The sequence below is a fragment of the Microcaecilia unicolor genome, chromosome 1 (genome assembly GCF_901765095.1).
Source record: "Microcaecilia unicolor chromosome 1, aMicUni1.1, whole genome shotgun sequence".
NCBI classification, from domain to species: Eukaryota; Metazoa; Chordata; class Amphibia; order Gymnophiona; family Siphonopidae; genus Microcaecilia; species Microcaecilia unicolor.
In genome coordinates, this window is record NC_044031.1 from 428,561,632 (window position 1) to 428,587,356 (window position 25,725).

The 25,725-nt window shown below is 40.2% G+C and overlaps 1 protein-coding gene across 4 annotated transcripts in view; it reads right to left on the minus strand.

The window, feature by feature from the left end:
* CARMIL1 (capping protein regulator and myosin 1 linker 1) overlaps positions 1-25,725 on the minus strand; it is a 596,509-nt gene that overhangs the window by 82,893 nt on the left and 487,891 nt on the right. For 3 of the 4 annotated variants that reach the window (XM_030212112.1, XM_030212103.1, XM_030212125.1), the window contains 2 exons: positions 23,417-23,526; positions 9,215-9,689 (listed from right to left, as the gene is read on the minus strand). In XM_030212112.1, the coding sequence (XP_030067972.1) occupies positions 9,215-9,689; positions 23,417-23,526 (585 nt within the window). The remainder of the gene's footprint in view (positions 1-9,214; positions 9,690-23,416; positions 23,527-25,725) is intronic. The other variant, XM_030212120.1, reaches the window with a different exon arrangement.

The window sequence follows — 25,725 nt, forward strand, 5'->3', positions numbered from 1 at the left end:
ATCTTTCACAAAGTAAGTAGTTTACAATTACAATGAAATTGAACGTTATAAAAAGAAAGAACTATAAATCAAATAGGAAAGAATAGGGAGATATAAAATTAGAAGACTGAACAATGCTGCTCTGCCAACCACTGCTACGCCCGCAAGTCCCAGCAGGCCTGAAAGAAAAGGTGAGTCTTAAGAGCTGCTCTAAACCTAGGGTAAGAAGATTAGCACAGACTGAGGCAGGGAGGGAGTTCTAGAGGAAAAGGGCAGTGCAGTGCAGAAAAAAATGCACTATATCTTGTGAATTCGAGCTTAGTATGAAATACAGACAGCAGGACTAATGGGCACTCATAAGCAGAGAGAATCGTGTGGGAGGGGTGATCAGGGGAAGCCACCTGGGAGTGAAAGTAGGGAGGTACACCAGTGTGAAGAGCCTTGTGAGTGTGCAACCCTGAGTGTTCGGAGTGAAAAGCTGTCTCCACAGCAAACACTTGTCCCTTCAGGATTCTGCTGTATTGGATGAGGACTTTCAAATGTTATCTAACAAGAACAATGGGTTAGTTTTAAACAAGTAACGTCTGACTGAAGTGATATAGCAAATTCACACAAAAAATTCACAGTTCGGAGTTCCACATATGTGAATAAAAGTTGATCTAATGCTTGTTAATTTGCCTGGTTTACATTCCACAGTCAAATCATATCATCACATAACATTACATAACCATGCTCCTGCTATCAATCAGTCAAGTGAGTAAGGTGTACTTGGGGACCCCTCCCTACTTTTAAAAAGACAATATCCCACTGATTTAGGGAATACAGTCATTCTAGAAATCTGAGGAATCCATTGGTGTTTCCCCACAGTACTTCTCCAATTGTGAGGTGTAGCATGAGTGCATTGGTCAATCTGGCCCAAAAGTACCCCTGGAGATTGGGGGAGCAGAATGCGAAAGGGACCTAAAACCAAAGAGGTAAATTTTAAATGATCACCACAGAACGATACAAAGGCAATATAACATTATTTGCTTTCTTAGCCACGGCCACACACTTGAGCAGAAGGTTTCAGCGTATTATCAATGTTGACGCCTAGATCCCTTTCCTGGTCTGTGACTCCTAATGTGGAACCCTGCATTACGTAGCTATAGTTCGGGTTCCTCTTTCCCACATGCATCACTTTACACTTGTTCACATTAAACGTCATCTGCCAATTGGATGCCAAGTTTTCCACTCTCATAAGGTCCTCTTGTAATTTTCACAATCCTCTTGCGATTTAACAACTTTGAATAACTTTGTGTCATCAGCAAATTTAATTACCTCACTAGTTACTCCCATCTCTAGATCATTTATAAGTATGTTAAAAAGCAGCGATCCCAGAACAGAACCCTGGGGAACCCCACTATCTACCCTTCTCCAATGAGAATACTGACCATTTAACCCTACTCTCTGTTTTCTATCTTTTAACTAGTTTTTAATCTACAATAGGACACTACCTCCTATCCCATGACTCTCCAATTTTCTCTGGAGTCTTTCATAGGGTACTTTGTCAAATGCCTTCTGAAAATCCAGTTACACAATCACTGACCGGCTCACCTTTATCCACATATTTGTTCACCCCTTTAAAGAAGTGTAATGTAATAGATTGGTGAGGCAAGATTTCTCACTAAATCCATGTTGGCTTTGTCTCAGTAATCCATGCTTTTGAATATGCTCTGTAATTATGTTCTTTATAATAGTCCCTACCATTTTGCCTGACACTGACGTCAGGCTCACTGGTCTATAATTTCCCTGATCACTTCTGAAACCTTTTTTTAAAAATCGGTGTTACATTGGCCACCCTCCAATCTTCCGGTACCATGCTTGATTTTAAAGATAAATTACATATTACTAACAATAGTTCTGCAAGTTCATTTTTGAAGAACTATCAGTACTCTTCAGTTTGTCAAATTGCGCCATTACATCCTCCAGGTTTATAGAGATTTGTCAGCTTTGAATACCATTTCTGGCACCGGTATCCTTCCCAAGTCTTCCTTGGTGAAGAGCAAAGCAAAGAATTCATTTAATCTCTCCGCTATGGCTTTGTCTTCCCTGAGTGCCCCTTTTACACCTTGGTCATCTAGCGGTCCAACTGAATCTTTTGCCAGCTTCTTGCTTTTAATGTACTTAAAAAACATTTTTATATGTCTTTTTGCCTCCAACGCTAAATCTTTTTCTCAAAGTCCCTCTTTGCCTTCCACATCAGAGCTTTGAATTTGACTTGCCATTCCTTATGCTGTTTCTTATTATTTTCAGTCGGATCCTCTCTCTATTTTCTGAAGGATTTTCTTTTAGCTCTAATGGCTTCCTTCACCTCATTTTTTAACCATGCCGGCTGTCATTTGGTCTTCCTTCCTCCTTTTAAAAACATGGAATATATTTGGCCTGGGCTTCCAGGATAGTATTTTTGAACAGCATCCACACCTGATGTAAATTTCTGACCTTCGTTGACAGTGTTAATTTGCAGTCTTTTGTTTGCTTTTTAATTTAAAGACACCTGGAGGCATATTTTCAAAGCACTTAGCCTTCCAAAGTTCCATAGGTTTCTATAGAACTTTAGAAGGCTAAGTGCTTTGAAAATATGCTTGCTGGTCTACTATGGTCTCTATTGCAACCTCACTATTGGGATACCCTATCTTTCCTGTTTTGGTGATATCTTTGAAAGATTCTTTGTTCCGAACCACACGTTTTTGAATGACTGTCGGCCTTCCCCCAGGTTCTAGTTTGAAAGTTAAATGACAACATATTGGATTTCCTATGTGTACTTACTCCAAAGCCGATATCAAATCTGATCATAATATGATCATTGTTATCAAGCGGCCCCAGCACCATTACCTCCTGCACTCATGTGCTCTACTAAGGACTAGGTCTAGAATTTTCCCTCCTCTTGTTGGCTCCTGTACCAGCTGCTCCATAAAGCAGTCCTTGATTTCTTCAAGGAATTTTACCTCCCTAGCATGCTCTGATGTTACATTTACCCAATTTCAGGGTAATTGAAATCACCCATTATTATTGTGTTGCCCAGTTTGTTAGCCTCCCTAATTTTTGATAACATTTCTTATATCTGTTCATCCTGGCCAGGAGGACAGTAGTACACTCCTATCAGTATCCTTTTCCCCTTTTCACATGGAATGTGAATCCATAGGGATTCCAAGATGTGTTTGTTTTCTGCGGAACTTTCAATCTATTTGATTCAAGGCCCTCCTTAAAATACAGTGCTACCCCCCCTCCACCAATTCGATCCACCCTATCACTATGATACAATTTTTACCCTGGTATGACTGGTTATCCTCTTTCCATCAGGTCTCAGAGATGCCAATAATATCTAATTTTTCATTTAGTACAATATATTCTAACTCTCCCATCTTATTTCTTAGGCTTCTGGCATTCACATAAATACATTTCAACCTAAGTTTGTTGCTCTTATATCTTGCTCAGCAGCTGACATTGTTAATTTGCAATCTTTTGTCTGATTTTTATTTAAAGGCACCTGGTCTACTATGGTCTCAACTGCAACCTCGCTATTGGGATACCCTATCTTCCCTGTTTTGGTGATATCTTTAAAAGATACCTTGTTCAAAACAATGCGTTTTTGAACGACTGTCGGCCTTCCCCATGTTCTAGTTTAAAAGCTGCTCCGTCTCATTTCTAAATGCCAATGCCAGCAGCGTGGTCTCACCCTGGTTAAGGTGGAGCCCATCATTCCGGAATAGGCCCCCCCCTTCCTCAGAATGCTGCCCAGTTCCTTACAAATCTAAGGCTCTCCCTCCCAGCACAATCGCCTTATCCACGCATTGAGAATCTGGAGCTCTATCTCTTGGTCCCTGCGCGTGGAACTGGGAACACTTCGGAAAATGCTACCCTAGAGATTCTGGATTTTTCTACCCAAGAGCCTAAATTTGGCTTCCAGAACCTCTCTCCCACATTTTCCACATGTACCAAGACAGCCAGCTCCTCCCCAGCACTAAACTCCTATCTAGGTGACGTGTGAAGTGCGCCACCTTCGCATCAGGCAGGAAAGTGACCAGGCGATCCTCATGTCCACCAGCCAACCAGCTATTTACATGCCTAATAATCGAATCACCAACTACAACAGCTGTCCTAACCCTTCCCCTCTTGGGCCGAAGCTTCTGGAGACAAATCCTCAGTGCAGAGAGGATATTGCATCCCCTGGTGGGTTGGTCCTTGCTACAGGATTGCTTCCAGCTGCACCAGGGTGTTCTCCTTTTAGAAGACCACCCTCCTCCAAGGCAACACAGGGGCTGCCAGACTGGAGGTGGGACTTCTCGACAATGTCCCTGTAGGCCTCCTCTATGTACCTCTCTGTCTCCCTCAGCTCCTCCAAGTCTGCTACTCTAGCCTCAAGAGAACGGACTCGTTCTCTGAGAGCTAGGAGCTGTTTGCATCGAGGTATTTGACTTCTGCATTTTAACTGTTGCTTGCAGTTAAGTAAATATCTAAGGACCTCTTTTACTAAGCCACGCTAGTGATTCCCAGCACGTCAAATGACAGGAAGCCCATTCAGTTCCTATAGGCTTCATCTCATTTGCTGCAGGGGAATCGCTAGCAAGGCTTAGTAAAAGAGGCACTTATTTTGGGGATATGACTAATAAAGATGTTTGCACAAAATGATTCCCTAAAGTGGTCATTTTTTCTGGGGGGGGGGGGGGGAGGTAGAGGGGATTCTGGAATTTCTTTTGAGTATCAGGCAGCGGGGGCATTGGAGCATCTGCCTCGTTCTACCAAGAGAACCCCTGTATTTTCTCTTTCTTTTTCACTATTGTTGGGTGTCCTGTGGGGCAATCCTGACCCCACTGTAAGGAGGAGTTATAATTAGGGTTGCATTTTGCTAAAAGTTTTTAATCATGATTAATCGCATGATTCAAAATAGCGAATTGTGATTAATCGCACGATTAACGTTTATCTACTTATTTATTTCCCGCTGCAGTTCCTTGTGACTCTGGGCAAATCCCTTAAATCTCCATTGCCCCAGGTACAAAATAAGTACCTGTATATAATATGTAAACCACTTTGATTGTATCCATAGAAAGGCAGTATATCAAATCCCAACTCGCTTCCCTTCCCTAAAGGGCTGATAATCTCCCTCTCTCCCGCCCCCCAGATCCAACATATCTCCCTTCCTCTTCTCCCAGGTCCATTATCTCTTTCTCTCTCCCTCCTATTGTTCAGCACCTCATCCTCATGAGTAGCAACACAAACTTAGTGGTGAGCAACACAAAGTTTTTTTTGTGGCTACTGGAGCTTACTGCTTTGACAATAGCTTCCACTGGTGACCCCTCCAGTTCTGCTTGCAGATCTGTAGCTCACTCCACTCCCTCCACTCAGGGTTCAGCATCTGCCTCCTCTCCCCCTAGTCTTCCTTCAGTATGGTCTTCTGTTGGTCCCTTGCAGTGGCTGCATGTGGCCAGGTCTGAAGCTTTCCCTCTTACCTATTTTGCCCATATAAAAACAGGAAGTGATATCAGAGGAGGCAGAACAGGCCACAGGGAAAGCTTTGGAGCAGACCGTAGGCAGCATATGTGCACCATTGCCACTGATGGACCAACAGAAGGCCATTTTTAAAGTAGACCGACATGCAGGGGGTGATGTTGAATATTGGCTGGAGGGAAAGATGCTGAATCATGCTAAGGACAGGGGTTGAGAGTGGAAGAGAGCAGAAGAGACATTTGGAGGAAACAGGAGATGCTGCAATGTGATTAAATTCTTTAATCACGATTAGTGATTAATGCATTAATCAAATAGTTAACCACAATTAACTTGCAGCCTTAGTTATAATATTAGTCTAAAAGAAAAAATGTATCGCCTTAAACACATAACCTTATAATCAGACTAGTTTTGACCAAAGAAAACAGAAACACAGACAAACCCTGCACTGGACCCCCCCCCCCCCCCCAAAAAAAAAAAAAAAAAAAAAAAGACCCTACATTCAAAGCAATAGTGGATAAATAGAAATATATTGATATTAGAAATAGATGTTTCCCAAAATTGAGAGAGAAAATCTAAGACTTTACATGAGAGAACGAGCAGGAAAAATTCTTTATAATTCTAGAAAGAAAAGGAGAACCAGCAGGTACAGGAGCAAAATATGTTGCACCCTGCTGCTAGGCAAGAAATAACACTGCAGATCAACACTAGAACCCAGGTAGCGTCCCGTTTCTATACCATGTAGTTTTATCCCTCTGTAAAAAAAAAAAAAGTATTACTTCAGCTTCACACAGTAAAATAAAAAATTTAGAAAACAGTTATAAAATTAAACTGCCAATAAAGTTTTAGGAATTTGATATGAAACAAACCAACCAACCAACCAGCACTACTAGGTCAGGGGATTATGTATGACAATACATCATAAAAAATCCCACTTATCGACCTAGTGATTTTGTGATTTAAATATTTTGTTTCCCAAATTCCTATGTAAAAATACATATAAGTGTATGAAAATACGCATGAGCCATTATCATGAAAAGGAGGAAAATGGACTTCAGAACTTTACCTTGAAAATACACTGCCCAATATTCAAAGTGATTTAACCAGGAAGAAGAGACTCCTGTCCAGTTAAATCACTTGAGACCATCTAAGTATTGATAGTCAGTGGCATTTAACCAGACTGTGCTGCTGATTATCACCACAGACCTCCCCTGCACTATCCAGTTACTGTCGTAGTGGTCCATTGACAGAGTTTGAGCCGAGCTGGGAGGAGCCAGGACTATTAGCAGCCATATTCAGACCTCTATCTGGTTAAAAAAGCTGCTAAAGTTAGGGCAACAAAAAGAAGTGGAGAAGCCTAGTGGTTAGTGCAGTGAGCTGCAATCCTGGGGAACTGGGTTCGATTCCCACTATAGCTGTTGTGACCCTGGGCAAGCCACTTAACTCTCTATTGCCCCATACACAAGACACATCTTAGTGTGTGAGCTCACTAGGGATGGAGAAAATACTTGCATAATCTGCAGGATTCTACATAGAGCACCTAGAAATCCACGTCCAAATCCAGGCGTATTCTATAACAATGCTCGTAACTTAATTGGCTTAACAAGCTAATCAGCATTCATAACAGCACTTAACAAGCAATAATGAGCACTAATTGGCAATAATTAGAATTTACACGCACAACTAAGTGTATTCTATAATGAACTGTGCCTAAATTCTAATGCAGGCAGTTCAAAAGGGGCATGGCTATGGGTGGGCAAATGGGTGTTCCACGGGCGTTCCCAAATTTACACTTGTAGTTATAGAATATGGCCCAGTGTGCATAAATCTATGCACAGGGATATATGCCACATTTTCATTGGTGTTAATGGATGCGCATAGTTTTAGGCGCTGGGATATCAACTAAGCGTATTCTACATACCTCGCCTAAATCTAGGCACCGCTTCTAGAATATGCTTAGGTGGAAATGTTTACCACGTGGATTTTTTTAGGCACCTTATACAGAATCTGGTTCATAATTTGTCCAGTGCTGCGTGTATCTAGTAGTACTACTACTAGTAGTAGTAGGCAGTCCAAACTTTATCCACAAAGCTAACCGTGTACTGGTCTAAATATTGGCTGGTGCCCAGTTACATTCTGGGTTGCAGCATTTGCCTCCTGGTGCCCCCTCCGTCCCCAGGATGCTGATTCCCCTACTTTGCACCCTTGATGGCAAGGAATTTGAGAAAAGTAACACTTAAATCACAAAATCACCAAGTCGCTACATGGGATTTGTTGAAAATGTATTTTTATGAAACAAACAAAAGCCAACACAATTAAAACAATGGATCTTAGTTCCATTATCGTGGGAGAGCAAGACTGTGTTAATTACTGATGTACATGAGAAGCCATGCGCATTCAATCACTGAAACCAGAGTTTTCATCTTTGTCTGTGGTTTACTAATAGAAAGCAGTTGAAAATTTTCAAAAAAGTTGAGTAGTAGTAGTGGCTATCACTATTTTTTTTGTGTGCCATCAAGACAGGGCTGCTTAGCTAGACTGCTTAGCTAGAACCAGTACCACACCAGTGCAAGGTGACTTGGACAATAAGGTGGTAATTTTTATAACTCTGCACAAAGAAGAAATACATCCACAAACAGCTCAAGTTTCTAACATGTGCTACTACATTAGCATGTGTTATTACAAGTCCCATATTATGCAATAGAACCTTGTTACTAATAACATGTGGTAATGCATGTTCCAATCTCTAGCTGATAGTTTTCTCTGTGCACACTTTGTTGGATTTTTTTTTAAGCAAAAGTACACACATTCTGACACTTTGAAAATTAGCCCAGGAAAACCTTGTGCTTACATTGACACAGGCTCTTTGGCATACACACATTTTCAAAAGTGTGTACATAATTATAAACTCATCATTAATCTCTCCCTGGGACAGTTCCACTCAGTCCGGGTATACTGATGTGCCAAAAAGTTTATCCATGTACTGGGCAGCCAATTCTACAAAAGCCCATTCCAGCAGGTAAAGCACTGTTTTACTTGCAGAAATGCTTTTGTAAATTACCTTTTCTGATGTATGTAGCCCACTTAAACCCTATTTTATATGTAACTCTCCAAATCTGTGCTTATTTACTAAATGAACCATCCCAGTGATATCTTATGATAAAAAGTTTATTTTTGAGGTGAAAATCTTTGGTCTGGCAATTTACATCTGTTATTGTGAGAGCCTTCAATCAGCCCAATCAGAACTCGCCTTTATCACTCTACAAGTACTATGAGTCTTATTCTGAAACTACCTGGGTTTACCAACGTTTGACCTTTGCCATCAGTGACTGCAGTGATGGTCCTCTGACAGTGACTACAGATTGCAGTTCACTGAGGGACAAAGCATGCATGTATCCAGAGGTCTGATACAAGTCGTCACTTGGCAATGGCAGATGGTCCCTTGCTCAGTGGTTCTGGATCCTGCTTTCAAGATATCCCCAGCCCTGGCCTGGTCCTATGAGTCAAAGCCAGGTTCAGAAATTCAGTTGGTGTTTCCTATATGGCAGGATGGAGCATTGCCGACTTGAGCCACTGTGAAGGCCCATACCATCTAAGTTTGAAACCAGAAAGAAAAATAAATTTTCTGAGCAGATAACTCAAACTATAAGAGTGGAACAAATGAAGATGCACTTTATAGGATCATTAATTTAACCAAACACAAGCTATTTCTTAAACTGAGAACAAACAAAACCATCCTTAAAAAATAATTTACCTTTTGTGCAGATGCTGCTCTCCTTTCCTGTTTAGCTTTCATTTCTGCAAGAAGTCCACTGCCCATCACCTGGACTCCATATTTGCGCCCAGTCTGTGGGCTGCTTTTGCTGTCCTCCTGCTGCAGATTCTCTTCCATGGAGTCAGGTGTTTTTAACTCTTCTGATTTTTCGGTGGTGGTGGCATTACTGCTGCTGTTGCCGGGTCCAGTAGCTGAGACAGAGTCACCACCAGCGACAAGACAGCTGCCACCACCATGATCGACAGTCTTTAACTCCTTCTTTGCAGAATCTGGAGCTGGACTTTTGACGGAAGCCTTGGGGGAAGGGGGCTCCTCAGTAACGACAGTCTGAGGACGCTCAGATTTGGACCTGGACTTGATTAAATTGAGAAACCCACTTTTTCTAGATTCACGCCTTTTCTTTTCCTCACCTTCACCGGCCTCAGGCAATTCTGAACTTTTCAGGGAGGATTTTCTAGGACAAACAAAGACAGGATTTGTCACTGAAACAAGGTGCCAAAGTAATCATTATTACTTTCATGTTAAGCAACATTGAAAATCAAATCTTATATAAAAAGAAATGTACAGTCAGCGTCAGTTAGAATATTTAGTGCTCTGTTTACTAAGGTGCATTAGCATTGTTAACACACATGCTAAACTTGTAGGTGACTACAGGGATATTGTAGGCACATACATGGTTAACATATGTGAAAAACGCTAATGCTCCTATAAAGCAGCTTAGTAAACAGGACCCTTAGAACGACACATATTTCCATCACTCAAGGCTTCTAATTCCCTGTAGCCAGGGTTTGAAAAATTTTCCAGCAGTGTTTAAGATTCAGTGATGACTCATTTGCTTAAATTTGCACAGGGATTTGTATTAACATGCAAACTTTTAATTGAAAATATCACTTGTTAAATATTTTCATTTTTGAAATTAAACACTTAATTCCAACTTTTGTTGTGTACCTGATTGCCTTCTTTTTAGCATTTGTAGTATTTCCTTCTTTTTTCTCATCCCTTTTCACTGTACTATTTTGCCCATCTGTGTTTGATGTTACCACATTTTCTTTCCCTTCCAAATGTATTTCTATATTCCTCTTGCTGCCCTTAGTCTCTCCTCCCTTTTTCTACCAGTATCTAAAGTTTAAAAAAATATTTATGCATTTTCTAATTACATTCCTCTGTCAAATTGAAAATACTAAGCCACCTAGACTACTGCAACGGAATCTATGCGGGATGCAAAGAACAAATCATAAAAAAACCTCCAAACTGCTCAAAACACAGCAGCCAGGCTTATATTTGGAAAAGCGAGATTCGAAAGCGCCAAACACCTACAAGAAAAACTCCACTGCTCCCAATCAAAGAACGTAGTGTGTTCAAAATCTGCACCCTGGTTCACAAAATCATCTACGGCGAAACCCCAGGATACATGACAGACCTCATGGACCTACCAACCAGAAATACATCAAGATCATCACAAACACATCTAAATCTCTACTACCTAAGCTGCAAAGGCCTCAAATACAAATCAACCTATGCATCTAGCTTCTCCTATATAAGCACACAACTATGGAACGCACTACCAAACGCCGTGAAAGCAACGTATGACCACCTAAACTTCTGGAAAATACTAAAAACCAACCTGTTCAAAAACCCTAACGATCCAACTTAAATGTCTTAACTCTGCAACATAATGTAACCAAAACTCGTACAGGACATAACTTAACTCTTCCTCCTCACGATTCCCCAATGTGTCTGTCACACATGAACTCTACTTTGCCACAACATCACTCTGTATTTGTTCATACCGATATTGGCGATCGCCTCTACAGTAACATGTAAGCCACATTGAACCTGCAAATAGGTGGGAAAATGTGGGATACAAATGTAACAAATAAATAAAATAAATAAAGAAGATGAAGCACATAAAAACAAAAAAAAAAAAAAGGAAAACAAACAAATAAAAAACAAAAGAAAACCAGTATGCGAAACTTGCAGCTCCTTCTGGACATAAAATGCAAAAGAAACCATCATATGCTCAACACAACACTCACAAGGGAATTTTAAAACAAAAGAGAGCTGCCAGGGCCACTGGGAAAGTCTGAAATTACGTACACTTTGTGACCCAAAAAGTTGCTGCCCTTACATTTAAAGTTGAATATTCTTTCTATCCACTTCTACTCTACACCATCCTTTCCATTCCACTTAGCTTTCACCATTTACACTTTTCTCTAACTATTCCTACCTTTTTTCAAACCATTGTATTCCTACCCTATCTTTGGGTTCACTGTCTCCCACATTTTGCCAGCTACCTCTTTCCAGCACCCTGCCATCTATTAGTTCCCGTCTACCTTATATCCATACTTTACCCTACCCCCCCATTCCATGTCATCCTTACAACTTTGCCTACCTCGATCAACAATTTGTATGTCCGTATTTAGAATAAGCAGGGTAGTTCCAATCATTGTTCCATGCTGGTGCAGTCTAGCACAACAAAGAACAGCTGCTGACATCTGGATGCTTACCATAAACACACAGCTCTGCAGCACCAATCCAGGTAAAAAGAAAGGTAGTGGAAGATGACTTGATGTGGGAGGTAGTACATAGAATGGGAAAAGGGCATTTGTTGAGCTGATATTGCAGCACTGGAAGATGGAGGGGAAGTTGGAACAGTCAGGCAGGCCGGTGGTGCTTCTAGATTTTCCATAATTTTCACATCTATGGCAAGGGAAAAATTCTGGGCACTAGTAGAATCATTACGGAAAACTGGGTACCTTGACCTGACCAAACCACATGGATAAACAGGTTCAATTCCCAACCAGTGCTCACTATGAGTGTAATTTTTATAACATGGCATCTGGCATAAGAGGGCAAGCAGACGCTTTTGTCTCTTTATAAAATACTAGTGTAAGCAGCAGAAATCCTGCCTACCTGAAGGCATGACATTTATAACCGTTATAGGCAGCCAACTCTGGAACGCCATACCTAGATCCATCCGAAGAACCAACAAACACCTACCCTTCTGAAAGCTGCTGAAAACTCACCTCTTCAAACAAGTCTACCCAAATGACCTGACTTAACTTACGAGCCCAATCCACGCCACTACCTTTACCAATACCTTTACCCTCCTCCCACATCTCTCCCTCTTGTCCTACATAACACAACCACTCCTTAGATCTACTATCCTATGTTATCTCTGTGATACTTTGTAAGCAGCACTGAACCTGCTATCGAGCAGGAAAGAGTGGGGTATAAATGCTACAAATAAATAAATAAATATACCTGCTCTTAAGCCAGTTAAAATGTCTCACATAGATAATTCATGTACATGCATAGATTTACAATCCGAAGGAGCAGCATAAAAGGCTCTCAAGAAATGGTACAAGTGTGCTTTATTTATGACCCGACACAGGCCGTGTTTCAGAAAAAAAAGGCCTGCTTCAGGGGTCAATTCTAAAATATAAACAAAAAATTGAACACTGCATACCACACATAATAAAATTCAGTAACACGAAAACTGTACTGTGACCAGAGACCATACTGAATAGAATCTAACGGAAAATAATATATGTGCATCAAAAGATTAAGACCCTGATAAAAAGCAATGTAACATTCATTGTTTAAAAAAATGTGAGCACTGCATGTGAGGGTCTGCTGACATTCATTATGGTAAAAAATATATGATGAATATATAATAATGAAAATGCATCCACATGTAGGTGATACCACTGCAAATAAGATCATGAAAAATGGAGCTTATCAACAAATAAGCATTAATCATTTGAAATGTTACTAAAAATGTGATGCTCAGTGAATTGACAATCCACTCTTGAGGAAATAGATAAATAAAATGAACCACACAAGAATCCATAATCCTTACATTTAAAATAAGAGCAAAATACTTTTGAAAAGATAAAATAAACACCAATCATAATGAGTGTAAATAAAAAGACAGGTGTAACACTATATCGCCATTGGGTGACTAAAGTGTCTCATTAAAGATAAAATGTAAACACAGCTTGAAAAAGGCTGTCTTTACAATGAACATATTTTACTTTGAATGAATGATGCAAATGAACATAGCAAACTATGGAAAATACAATGCAAACATCACTCTGCATACACTAAAGCACGAGTGCAGCCTTAACCATATGATTGAGAAATTACTTTCTAACAAACTCTGTTAAAAAACAATACCAAGACAGAACTAGATCTCCTCATCAGGACTGACCAATCGTGGTGATGAGCTGATGAGTCTGTGAAAAGCAGTACCAGCATCACGAAAAAGAGAGGAAAAGCTGTAATCCATATTATATAAACGGTATGTAGAAAAACACCTTATTGCCTTAACTGAGAATGGAGACTCAAAGACTTGATGCGGAACAAACCACCATGAAAACGCGCCAAAAAACCTTGATGCACTAATGCACACTGTGCTTTTTTAAAACAATAAATGAAAGCGAGGTGTGTATACTGATGACAACCAACTGCACTTTGGGGACGAGAGCAGTGTATGCCAATGGTAGAAACCAAACCAAAAGAAAGAACCAACGCCTCCATCAAAATATGTAAACTTAAAGATCAATAAAAATGAATGATGATAAATGCTGAAAGCCAGGGGTGGCCAAAGGCAAGATGCCGCCTGAGGTGAAGCTAAGATACCACTCCCCCCCCCCCCGGGTCGAGATGCTGCCCCCTCCTGGGCTGAGATGCTGCCTTTTCGCAGTGTTTACCTTGTTGTTTTGTCATGTTTCAATATCCGGCAGTGGCAGTGATTCCCATATGCTGCCCTGCCGCTGGCACCCACCTCTTTTCCTTTACTGCCTGGGTATCTGATGAAACAGGAAGTTGCATCAGAGAGGCGGCTGCAGTAAAGGGAAGAGGTGGGTGCTGGCGGCAGGGCAGCATATGGGAATCGCTGCCGCCGGTGGCTTTTCGAATGTGACGAAACAACAGGTAAACGCCGTAAATGGAGTGGAGGAAGGAAGGGGGAGATGCTGCTCCTCGAAGAGTGCCGCCTGGGGGCCTCTGCCTCAGGTGGCCTAATGGTCGGGCTGCCCCTGCTGAAAGCCATTAAAAAGAAATAAAAACTTAAAAGCAGCCCCCTACGAAGGGACACCACCTTGTAGTGGTGGAGGGGCTTCCGTGTTTCAATGACTCAGAGGGCTATGCTGAAGGGTTACCCATATCAGACAGGCCTCTGAGAAGAAACCAGACAAAGAGTGTCCCAAATTAGGGAGAGTGGAAAGATGGCGACCTGAAGCTCGTACGCTCAACGGCCCAGCTGTCCTCTGAAGTTCTTTGTTTACTTGACATTTCTTCTCTGCATTTGCAGTCACCTTAACTAAGAGGAAGGGGACAATGGGGGGGGTCAGCCGCCGATGACCAGCGTTTTGTCCCCTGTGCAGCAAGTGTGGGACCTCTGCGCGACGAGCTGCCTACAGATGACTGGGTTGATGAGTCCTTTGATTAGCGCCGGCGAAGGAGCGTCGATGCTCTTGGACCTGGAAACAACTTCATCACTCCCGAGTCATTTAACCACCATGTCCAAAGGAGTGGAGGAGTGAGTTAGAAGTGTATGCTGAAACGGTCGTTTACAGCTGAACCCGTGTCGGCGGTGCCACTCCTAAACCCGTAAGAGCTATCAGCTTGGAGTTTTTGGCTCCCGTGGAGGTTACATTGAATATCATCTGGAAGGCGTGCCAGGACCTAACGGTGGTAGTAAATAATTTTGCTTCAGATATAATCTTATTAGTGAGCCACATGGATAATTGAATCGAATCCTTTGAGAATGAAAAATTGATACAGCATATGAGGTTATACAGGAGTAGCAAACGGTTAAGACTTTGAAAATGATAATAGACCAGAAAAATTTGAACAAAATGAATATTATTAAAGATGATTAATATCGAGATTGTTGTTTTCCCAGAGTTCCGGGTATGACTCCTAAAGTTTTTGCCTCTGAAATGATTCCTCTTAGTATATTAATTCAAAAGGAGTGAAGCCTGTGAAACTGGGATTACCTTAATCAGTGGGAATTGGATTAGAGATTCAAGTGTTTGTATTATTAAATAATTTCTGGTTATAAACAAGAAAAAAAATGAAATCAGGTGTATTATTTCCACTAATATTGGACAATAAGTATGTTTCCAACGAAATTAATTGACTATACACCGTCTTGGGTTTGAAGAAGCCAACCAGACGATCAATGTGGAATAATGATTCAGATAAATAACTGGGAATAATCAGGTTAATATCACGCTTTCTTTGTTTACTGTTGTTTAATTGATCTTCTTGTCTTGTTTCACTCTCACTATTTCATTTTGTGGTCTAAGAAAGAGAAAGATTGTATATAATCTATTTATCTAGTTGAGATTGTTTTCCTCTAATATTGTATTAATGTACAGTCATCTCTGTATTACTGTTTGCAAGTGACCTTTGTAAAATGAAAAATTATAAATAAATGATTAAATAAAAAAAAAAAAGCAGCATTAACAGCATAAGTAACTAGCAAGATCCCAAAGCAGATTTTATGCTGCATATCCTAGAACAGTGATGGCGAACCTTTCAGAGACCGAGTGCCCAAACAGCAACCCAAAATCTAATTATTTATCGCGAAGTGCCGGTACTCATTATGGGTGGGGTCACCACATATGACTCCACCCCTATGATAGCCACACACCCTTACACCAGCCATGGCGCATATAAACAGACATCATTGAAAATATTATACTAGTATAGGAGAAAAAAATAACATGATTTTCTTTCATTATAAATCATTTCTGTAAGTTGTTACAGCTCCAGTATACCCAGTGCAAAATAAGACAGCAGATGTAAATTCTCAAATTGGACATATTCCAAACACTAAAATGAAAATAAAATGATCTTTTTCTACCTTTGTTGTCTGGTGATTTTGTTTTTCTATCCATATTGGTCCCAGTCGCTGATTCTGCTGCTCTCTATCTGTTGTCTTAACTCCGTTTCCAGGGCTTCCTTTCCATTTTATTTCTTTACTTTCCTCCCTTCTTCTTCATTTCTTGCCCTCCATCCATGTCCAGCAACCCTCCTCTCCCCTCCAGCCGCCCATGTCCAGCCACCCTCCTCTCCCCTCCAGCCGCCCATGTCCAGCCACCCTCCTCTCCCCCCTGCCCTCCCAGCGGTAGGCCTCCCTCCCACCCAGCACCAGGCCACCCACCCACCCACCCAGCACCAAGCCTCCCTACCTCCCACCCAGCACCAGGTTATCCACCCCACCCAGCACACCCACCCAAGCACCAGGCCTCCCTCCCACCCACCCACCCAGCAGCAGGCACCAGGCCACCCTCCCTCCCACCCACCGTCAAGCATTCCTTCCTCCCTCCCTCCCACCCAGCACCAGCCCTCTGAGCAGGAAATTTAAAAGTCTTCCCTTGTCGGGGTTAAGGCTGCATCAGTAGTAACAGTGAAAAGCGTGCTGCTGGTTCGGCGAACCTTCAGCCTTCCGTCTCTCAAGCTCTGGTCCCGCCCTCATTTCCTGTTAGGGCGGGACCAGAGCTTGAGAGACGGAAGGCTGAAGGCGCGCCGAACCAGCAGCACGCTTTTCACTGCTACTGCTGACGCGGCGTTAACAGCGACAAGGGAAGACTTTTAAATTTCCTGCTCGGAGGGAGGGATGGAGGCCGGGCGGGCTGGTGCCGGGTGGGAGGGAGGGAGGAAGGAATGCTTGATGCCGGGTGGGTGGGAGGGAGGGCTGGAACAGGCTGAGGTGACGGGCGGCACGCGTGCCAACAGAGAGGGCTCTGTGTGCCCTCTCTGGCACGCGTGCCATAGGTTCGCCATCACTGTCCTAGAATATGCAGTGGATTTTCCTAAGTCCATCTTAATAATGGCTTATGGACTTTTCTTTTAGGAAATTATCCAAACCTTTTTAAAATCCTGCTAACTGCTTTTGCCACATTCTCAGCCAATGAATTCCAGAGTTTAATTAACGTTGAAATAGTTTCTCCAGTTTGTTTTAAATAGCTTCATTGCGTGCCCCCTTGTCTTAGTATTTTTAGAACGAGTAAACAAGCGATTCACGTCTACCCATTCTCTCCACTCAGTATTTTATAGACCTCTATCATATCTCCCGAGCAGTCTTTTCTTCAAGCTGAAGAACCCTAGCTGCTTTAGCCTTTCCTCATAGAGAAGTCATCCCATCCCCTTTATCATTTTTGTCACTTTTCTGTACCTTTCCTAATTCTGCTATATATTTTTTTGAGATGCGGTGACCAGAATTGCATACAATATTCGAGGTGTGGTTGCACCACAGAGCAATACAAAGGCATTATAACATTCTCATTTTTGTTTTCCATGCCTTTCCTAATAATACCTAACACTCTATTTGCTTTCTTAGCCGCCACTACACACTAAGCAAAGGGTTTCAATTTCATCAACTATGACACCTTGATCCTTTTCCTGGGCGGTGACTCCTAATGTGGAATTTTGCATCATGTAACTATGGTTTGGGTTCCTCTTTCCCATATGCATCACTTTGCACTTGCTCACATTAAACATCTGCCATTTGGATGTCCAGTCTCCCAGTCTTGTAAGGTCCTCTTGCAATTTTTTCACAATACTCTTGCAATTTAACAACTTTGAATAACTTTGTGTCATCAGCAAATTTAATTATCTCACTAATTATTCCCATCTCTAGATCATTTATAAATATGTTAACAAGCAGAATTCCCAGCACAGACACTTGAGGAACCCCACTATCTACCCTTCTCCATTGAGAATACTGACCATTTAATCCTACTCTCTGTTTTCTATTTTTTAACCAGTTTTTAATCCACGATAGGATACTACCTCCTATCCCATGACTTTCTAATTTCCTCTGGAGTCTTTCATGAGGTACTTTGTCAAATGCTTTTTAAAAATCCACATACACAATATCAACCAGCTCATCTTTATCCACATTTATTCACCCCTTCAAAGAAATGCAGTAGATTGGTGAGGCACGATTTCTTTTGACATACAACGTTCCATAGGTTGCTACATAACTTTGTAAGTCTAAGTGCTTTGAAAATATGCCTTTGTCTCATTAATCCATGATTATGTATATGCTCTGTAATTTTGTTCTTTATAATAATCTCTACCATTTTGCCTGACACCAACGTCAGGCTCACTGATTTCCCGGATTATCACTGGAACCCATTTGAAAAATTGAGGATACACTGGCCACCCTCCAATCTTCCAGTACTACGTTTGATTTTAAAGATAAATTACATATTACTAACAAAAGCTCTCTGAATTCATTTTTTAATTCTATCAGTACTCTGGGATGTATACCATCCGGTCCAGATGATTTGCTACTCTTCAATTTGTCAAATTGCCTCATTACATCTTTTACGTAGCGTATTTTATAATCTACATGCATCCTTGCAAACTCCATGTGTGTTCTTTTATGCCAGTTAGTTAGTATGTTATAAGAGACTATGCAGTATATTTTCAAAGCACTTAGACTTAATAAAGTTACATAGCAACCTATGAAACTCTAGAAGTCTAAGTGCTTTGAAATGAGCCCCTATATATAGTTAGACTACCACTAGGTAGCGGCAGCGGCAGCCATTTTGAAAATGCAGCCATCATGGGCAGGAGCAACTGGAGATTGCTTCTGCCCTGACTTCCCCACTAGATCATCAGGGACTGTAAGGTAGCCCCAGGATTGGGGAGATTCTGAGAGGTGGGACTGCTGCTATTTGGGAGGGAGGTGGGGAGGGAAGCACTGCATCTGAGGTGGTGCACAAAGTCCCTTATCCAACGTTTCCGGATTATACGACCACCTGTTTTTCCGATTTATGTTGGATAATTGAGACTCTACTATTCCTCCTGTGTGTACAACTATTGAAAGAAATCTGGGGTTCTGTTAAACCTAGACCAAAATTTAAATTTTGATAGTCCCTCCATTTAAAAATCTAAGTAAATCACATGAATACCACTTGATTTTGATACAGAATGCTTTATTATTAGAATCCAGAAATATTTTCTGTGTTAGTATTTTGCTTGAACTTTTCAGACTTGCCTTCATGACACAAGCGCATTAAATTTTGGAATCATTTTCAGGAGATATCTGGGTAACTAATTACATACACATTCAATGCAATTATTTCACTGCTTTTGTAAATGTAGTCTTGTGATTCTGAAGTCCTCGTACAACTGTACTCTATTTCCCCTCCCACCTTTGTTTAGCAAGCCATTGAAATCCTCCTCATCCCCTTAAAAGATAATTCAAAATATTTACAGTGCCCCCTCCTCTCAAAGAACTTGTGATTTTTTTTGCATTTTGATAACCTCCTTGTATTATATTGAGTTTGAATATTAAATATGCCTAAATCACGTCTATTGTACTAAATATAATACCAAATACACGTTTTACATTTACATATTCAAACTACCAATAAAGACTAATTAATGAAAAAATATATATATATATATAAAAGTGAACAGCCAGAACACAGATGAATGCTTAAGGTGGCTGCATCAGAAACAAAGTCACACACACCCCAGTGGAAAGGCTCTTCTGTGGTCCATGACACAGTATAGAATAATGAGGCAACTGTCCTAAAGGGAAACTTCAAAACTCAGCAGGGCAGAAGAATCTAGAAATCCAGAGAAAAAGGATTCATGTCCCATTATAAAACATAGCAATTTCTCCCCTACTATCAGCTATTCAGAATATAGCCTGGCCAATAAAATACAATTTACAACTTCTTTCACCAACCCCCCTCTCCCAACTAGGCATCTTAACACCTACTTAGTACCATTACAACCTAGCAGCTTTGTTAATTAATACTGTTTCTGCTAATCTTAAGGATATGTACATGAATTGCAATTTATCTATAGCTTGTATTTCTAAACTGTATTTCCTTTAACATACGAATTGAGGCTGCTGTGGAAATAAGGGCCAAACAAGTGACACCTTTTTATTACTTTAATTTAATACACTGTAGAGCCTGAATAATATGAACAGTTAGGTCCAAGATATTTAACTGCATTATAAGGGATCTAGAGTCAATATGTAATAACCCATAAAGAAAGGGGCCCAACCCTTGGTCACATTATAGCATGTCTACAGCTATCCCTGTGACAAACTTTCAAGAGTTATTCTCGCTTGATAAGATTAGAGGAAAAAAAACAACGCAGCTACACTGGACTTAAATACTACAAAGATATCTTAGGTTGTCTGTATATATTACTACAGCTCAGTAGATCAGGGTAGGGATGGGGTATATAAGGTTGATAAGATTTCATATTTGAAACATCCTATATCTGATAATGGATAAGTCAATATCTCTACTGAATCCTTGTGTATTAGTTTCAAAGTATCTGATGATCCCAATTTCAAATGTTTTCAGTTCTTGTGTTCTCCTGAAGTTTCCTTCAAATGCCTTAAGAGTATGACCCTTCTTTGAGAAATTTTCACCTACTGAGCCGTCACATTTTTCTCAGTAATATTTTACAGTTAAGTCTATTAAGAATGTTTTAAGCCAAAGATCATTGCCCTAAGTGGAACCTTCCTAGTGCGATTTCCTTCTAAGTGTTCTATTTCTCTGAATTTGAATAATTATTTGTTGAACCTAAGAAATTACAAGAGTTTGTGGAGTTGAAAGAACAGATGAAGAACCCTCTGCAGCAACTTCTTTTAGTTACCACTGTACCGGCTGCAATTACCCATTAACCTTCCTCCCTCAGAAAAAGTGAATTGTAAGATTAACCATTTTGAGTTTTTATTTTCTTTGAGATTGTTTTCCTGATCTTGGATCTCCCAGTTGTGGACGATTATATAACATATATTGGTGGGAGAAAATGTTTTCTTTTTTAATATCAATTTCTGTTTTCCCTTACATTTATGTGATAAATGTGAATGCAATTAAGTAAAATGATAAATAAATAAAAAAGTCTATTAAGAATGAATGATTAAGCAGGGATCTTACATGTTCTATTGACTAGGTTGGGTACCTACATAATTGGGAAAGACAAAATAGATCCACTTAGAAAGAAAGCTGGCAGATGATGTCAAATGTTGACTGGCACATATCCTTGGCAGTGTAAGCAGAATGAGTAGGTAGACTGGATGGGACAGATGCCCCTTTCTCAGATGCCATATTACTATGCTATCACATAAATTATTTGTTGGAAAACCTTTCAAGAAGCCTGTGTAGTGTTTCAGAATGCTGATATAACTTGGGTAATGGGATGGGTTGAACAGCTTTAATCTGCCATCAGTTTCTACATCCGTGTGCTCTATTGTAACAATAAGCTACACTAAATTCTTTCTATAAATTAGCTTGTAAAAATTATAAACATCATAGATTCATTGGAGTACAAAAAACCTCAGTGGAAAAAGCCTCAGAACCCTTCCTCCACTTCTAGTTTACAGAAGAACATATGGTAGGAATATCTCATGGGAAGAAACAATGCAAAAAACAGAAAAAATAGTTTTCGCAAAAAAGTAAAACTGCAAGTCAAAACAGCAAAGATGACTAAAAAAATAAAAGCACAAAAATTAAATAAAAAATAAAAAGTGCAAAAGACGCAGAAGGTAAAAATCCAGTAGAAAATAATGCAATTTTAATGGTCAATAAATAAGATGATTGATAAACAAGATGAAAAGTCCATATACAATTGAAATGTTCAATGAGCAAGACTTGACACAGCTGTGTTTCAGCCTACAAGGCCTGCATCAGGAGTCTATATGTTAAGAAAAACAACATTTAAAAATATCATATGAAAACAAATTAAAAGACAGTAAGGAGGTATAAAATTTACATACATAAGAGAATAAAAACATATTAAACAATGATATGTTGGTAGCTATAGACAATGAAATAAAAATGTGTACTCCAAAATTGGTAATCATAGAGTAATGAGGGTAGCTGGAAATCTCGCCCGTTTTAACGGGCTTAACGGCTAGTTTCTCATATATTACCATTAGAGTACGTTTCAAGAGAGGCTACAGCTTCATAACAAAATCCACAATTGAAAAACGAGTTTATTATTTTTTTAATTCCTCTATTCACTTTATCAAGTCACAATGATTAAGCAAATATAAATATATAATTTTTTTGTCCGAACAATTAGGATCACAAAACCAGAATATCACCTTCCCCTAATTTACATGATTTGTTCATTCGTTGGTGCACAGAGCGTCTTTGTCAAGCGCAGGACAATTCATTCATTCAAACATATATTTATTTATTTATTTATTTATTCTATAGATATATGTTTTACATATCTGATGGTGAAAGATACAACAAACAAAATATCTGAAGTTGAAAGGTAATAATGCATTTATTCATCTCCTCCTTTGAACTAGCTGCAAACAGGAGCACACACATTTTTTTCAGATTCTAAAAGTAGGTCACCTTTTGATGTCAACACTCTGTTTATTATGCATGTTTATGATGGTGCTTATATTTACCCAGACATAAACAAAAAAAAGGCAAAGATCTGCCACAGAAATAGCAAACCAAAAGAAAAAAAAGCAGATCAAAAAAGACAAAAAAATGGAACAGGAGGGTAACAGAAGAAGTGGTAACTTAAGTTGAACATTCATACAATTCATCTCCCAATGCAGTACACACTATGGCCAGAGTTTCACCGATGAGGCTATATCAAGGTGCATAAAACAGTGTCAAGCTTATAACTACGTTGCTTTCTCAGAGTTACCGGAATTGGTGATGCTGTGAGAAAGCAATGAAGTTCTAAGCTGACACATTTTATGCACCTTGACACAGCCTGACTGGCAAAACTCTCGCCATAGTCGATGTGTGTTGCATTGGGAGCTGAACTGTATGAATGTTCAAGTTACATTTCAACTTCATTATAACGTCACTTAGTTTTGGATCCATGAAAACTGGTTTCATTGGAGTTTTAACAATTTAATTCTCATGGGGGTTATTAATTGCCGATGAAGTAAATGTACCCGAGATATTCTTACCATATGCTCTTCTGTACACTAGAAATGGAGGAAAGGTTCTGAGGCTTTTTTTCCCCTATGAGTTTTTTGTACACCAATGAATCTATGATATGTATAAGTTTTGCAAGCTGATTTATAGAAAGAGTTTAGTGTAGCTAGTAGTATTTGGTCTCTTTCTTCCTGTATTGTGAGAATTAACTTTGAGCCCTATTGTAATAATGCCATTATTGCTTTAGATGGATTTAAAGCTCAGAACTTACTTTGAATCCAGTTTCGAGACTTTCTTGGTGAAAAATTCATCCACGCCTTCATCAATTCTACCCATAAGGCCATTCTGCTCTCCCTCTTGTGGTGCTTCAGCACTAACCTGCTAAAATAGTAGGCATATAACATGCTTAGGTGCTTCTGGTAGGGCACTAGATAGTTTGCTGTTGATTGACTTTTCCTTAAAAAAAAAATGAAGGACTAGCAGGATCCCAACAAGAATAGCTATGGATATACATCCCAACAGACAGTACCCATATCAGAATCTCTGCATGTTTTCTACAGAAAAAAAGGGGACAGGGGGAATAGAGAAGAGGAAACGTGACGGGGAAGATATCATCAGAGGCTGAACTCCCTAACATAAGGCATGCTTGAAAAATGTAATTCTCAAATCCTTCCACACAATATGGCAGCCCCTGCTCAGAATCAAACAATGACTATCTTATATGAAAACCTCTTTGCACTTTTTTCACCTTCCAACATAAGGTCTTATTTTGACCCTTATACAGTCTTCATTAGCTTTCAAAGTTTCAAAGGGGGAGGTTATCAAGCCATATTAGGGCTTTAAGTCACATTATAAGCCCCCTAATGTGACTTAAAGGGCCCTAATGCAGCTCAACTTCATTTCCCATGGTGGTGTTTAAGTTGCTGTGGGTTATATAGTAATGAGATGCAAAACAGGGGTTATTTCACTGCTTGGGAGCATTTGGCCACAAAGCCTTAGCCTGATGCTCCTGGGCCGGGACAGCAGGACCCCATGGCCGAAGCCCCCTCTGCCCCCACCCCCTAAGATACCAGCATCCACACCCCATCTCTCACATATGAAAGATCCCTAAAGATATTAACTGTATACTCATTAGTGGTCTAGGGGGGTCCTCGGACAGGAGCGATGCCCAGTCCTGCACCTTTCCCAGAATGGCACAACTACCACTAGGGGTAGTATTTCCTTATATTAATACAAATTTAACATCCTTAATTTTAAACATCAGAGAAAAGAAGTATTTCAGTGATAACACAATTGAGGGTGATAACGTGAATGAGGACTGGTCCCGGAGCCAGAATAAACCACAGCCACACAGCAGGTTAAGGTGAACAAAATTATATTTTATTGAAGGTGTCAGGTAGGGTTCAGAGATGGAGAAGAAAAATGAACACAAACCTAGTCCTTCCATACACGAGTGTCCCCCTGTGGCATGCTCCTGCAGGAATACAGCATGCAAAATACACTGCTAGTCTATGGTCTGTCTCCCAAGAGTTACCAGTTAATCGTTAACTATTCAGTGAGGCTGACCTGCGACCAACCAGGATAAAGATACCAAACTGCAAAGTTCAAGTCAAGCTTGGCCTACCTGACTATAGCGGTTGCAGTTCATACATAGGTGGTAGAGGCATATGCAGTGGGGCATCACTGCTTCCCCTGGGCCTCCTTAACCTAGCTGTGCTCCAGGCTTTTATACTTTTTGGACATGCCCTCCTGGCTCTCCCTCTCTCATGTCACTTCCCCCTTGGGTGGGACTATGGGTTTTAAGGTGGCTCTGACACTGTGAGGGAATATCCTTAAGGGGAAATGCCTATGTTCTACAGACTCCCTCACAGAGGTTTTATGTAGTAAAAGAAATGCAGAGAGAAAGGACAGACCTAGGTAGGAGCATCAGAAGAAACATATATGTAGAATATGTAAAAGGAGCCTCAGAAGGGAACAGAAGAAAGGCTGGCACAGAGAGAGAAAAAGAAAGGATTTGAAAAGAAGCACAGGAATGAGGGGACCCGGAAAAGAGAACAAATAAAAAGGCTGATGCCGAGAGAGAAAGGAGGGATTAAAAAAGAAGCATCAGGACAAAAGGTTGATGACAGGAGAGAAGGTGGCTTAGAATGGAGTACTTATAAGGCAGGCTGAAATAGCAATGGAGAAATAAGATCCAGAACTACAAGAAAATGAGATAAATGAAGGATAAGATGTCAACAGAAAAGGAATAAGAAAGGCTGGAGAAAGACCTAGAAGTGAAAGAATTAACGATACAGTTCCTAGCCTATTTGGAAATAAATATGCTGGGTTCCACAAGAGGGAAAGATTACCAAAACTGAATTAGCAACTAGCGAAAGAGTATATGTAGGACGAATAAAGCCACAAGTTGTATAAAGGAACAATCTAATATCACAATTACTTGTATATTAATTGAGAAATTTCAATTTCAAAATGCCTTCAGTAAACCAGGGTCATCTTATCTATGGGTCATTCTCCATAGTGGCTAATAAAATTAATCACCCTTCCCTCACCCACATTGATGCAAAGTATGGCATCTCT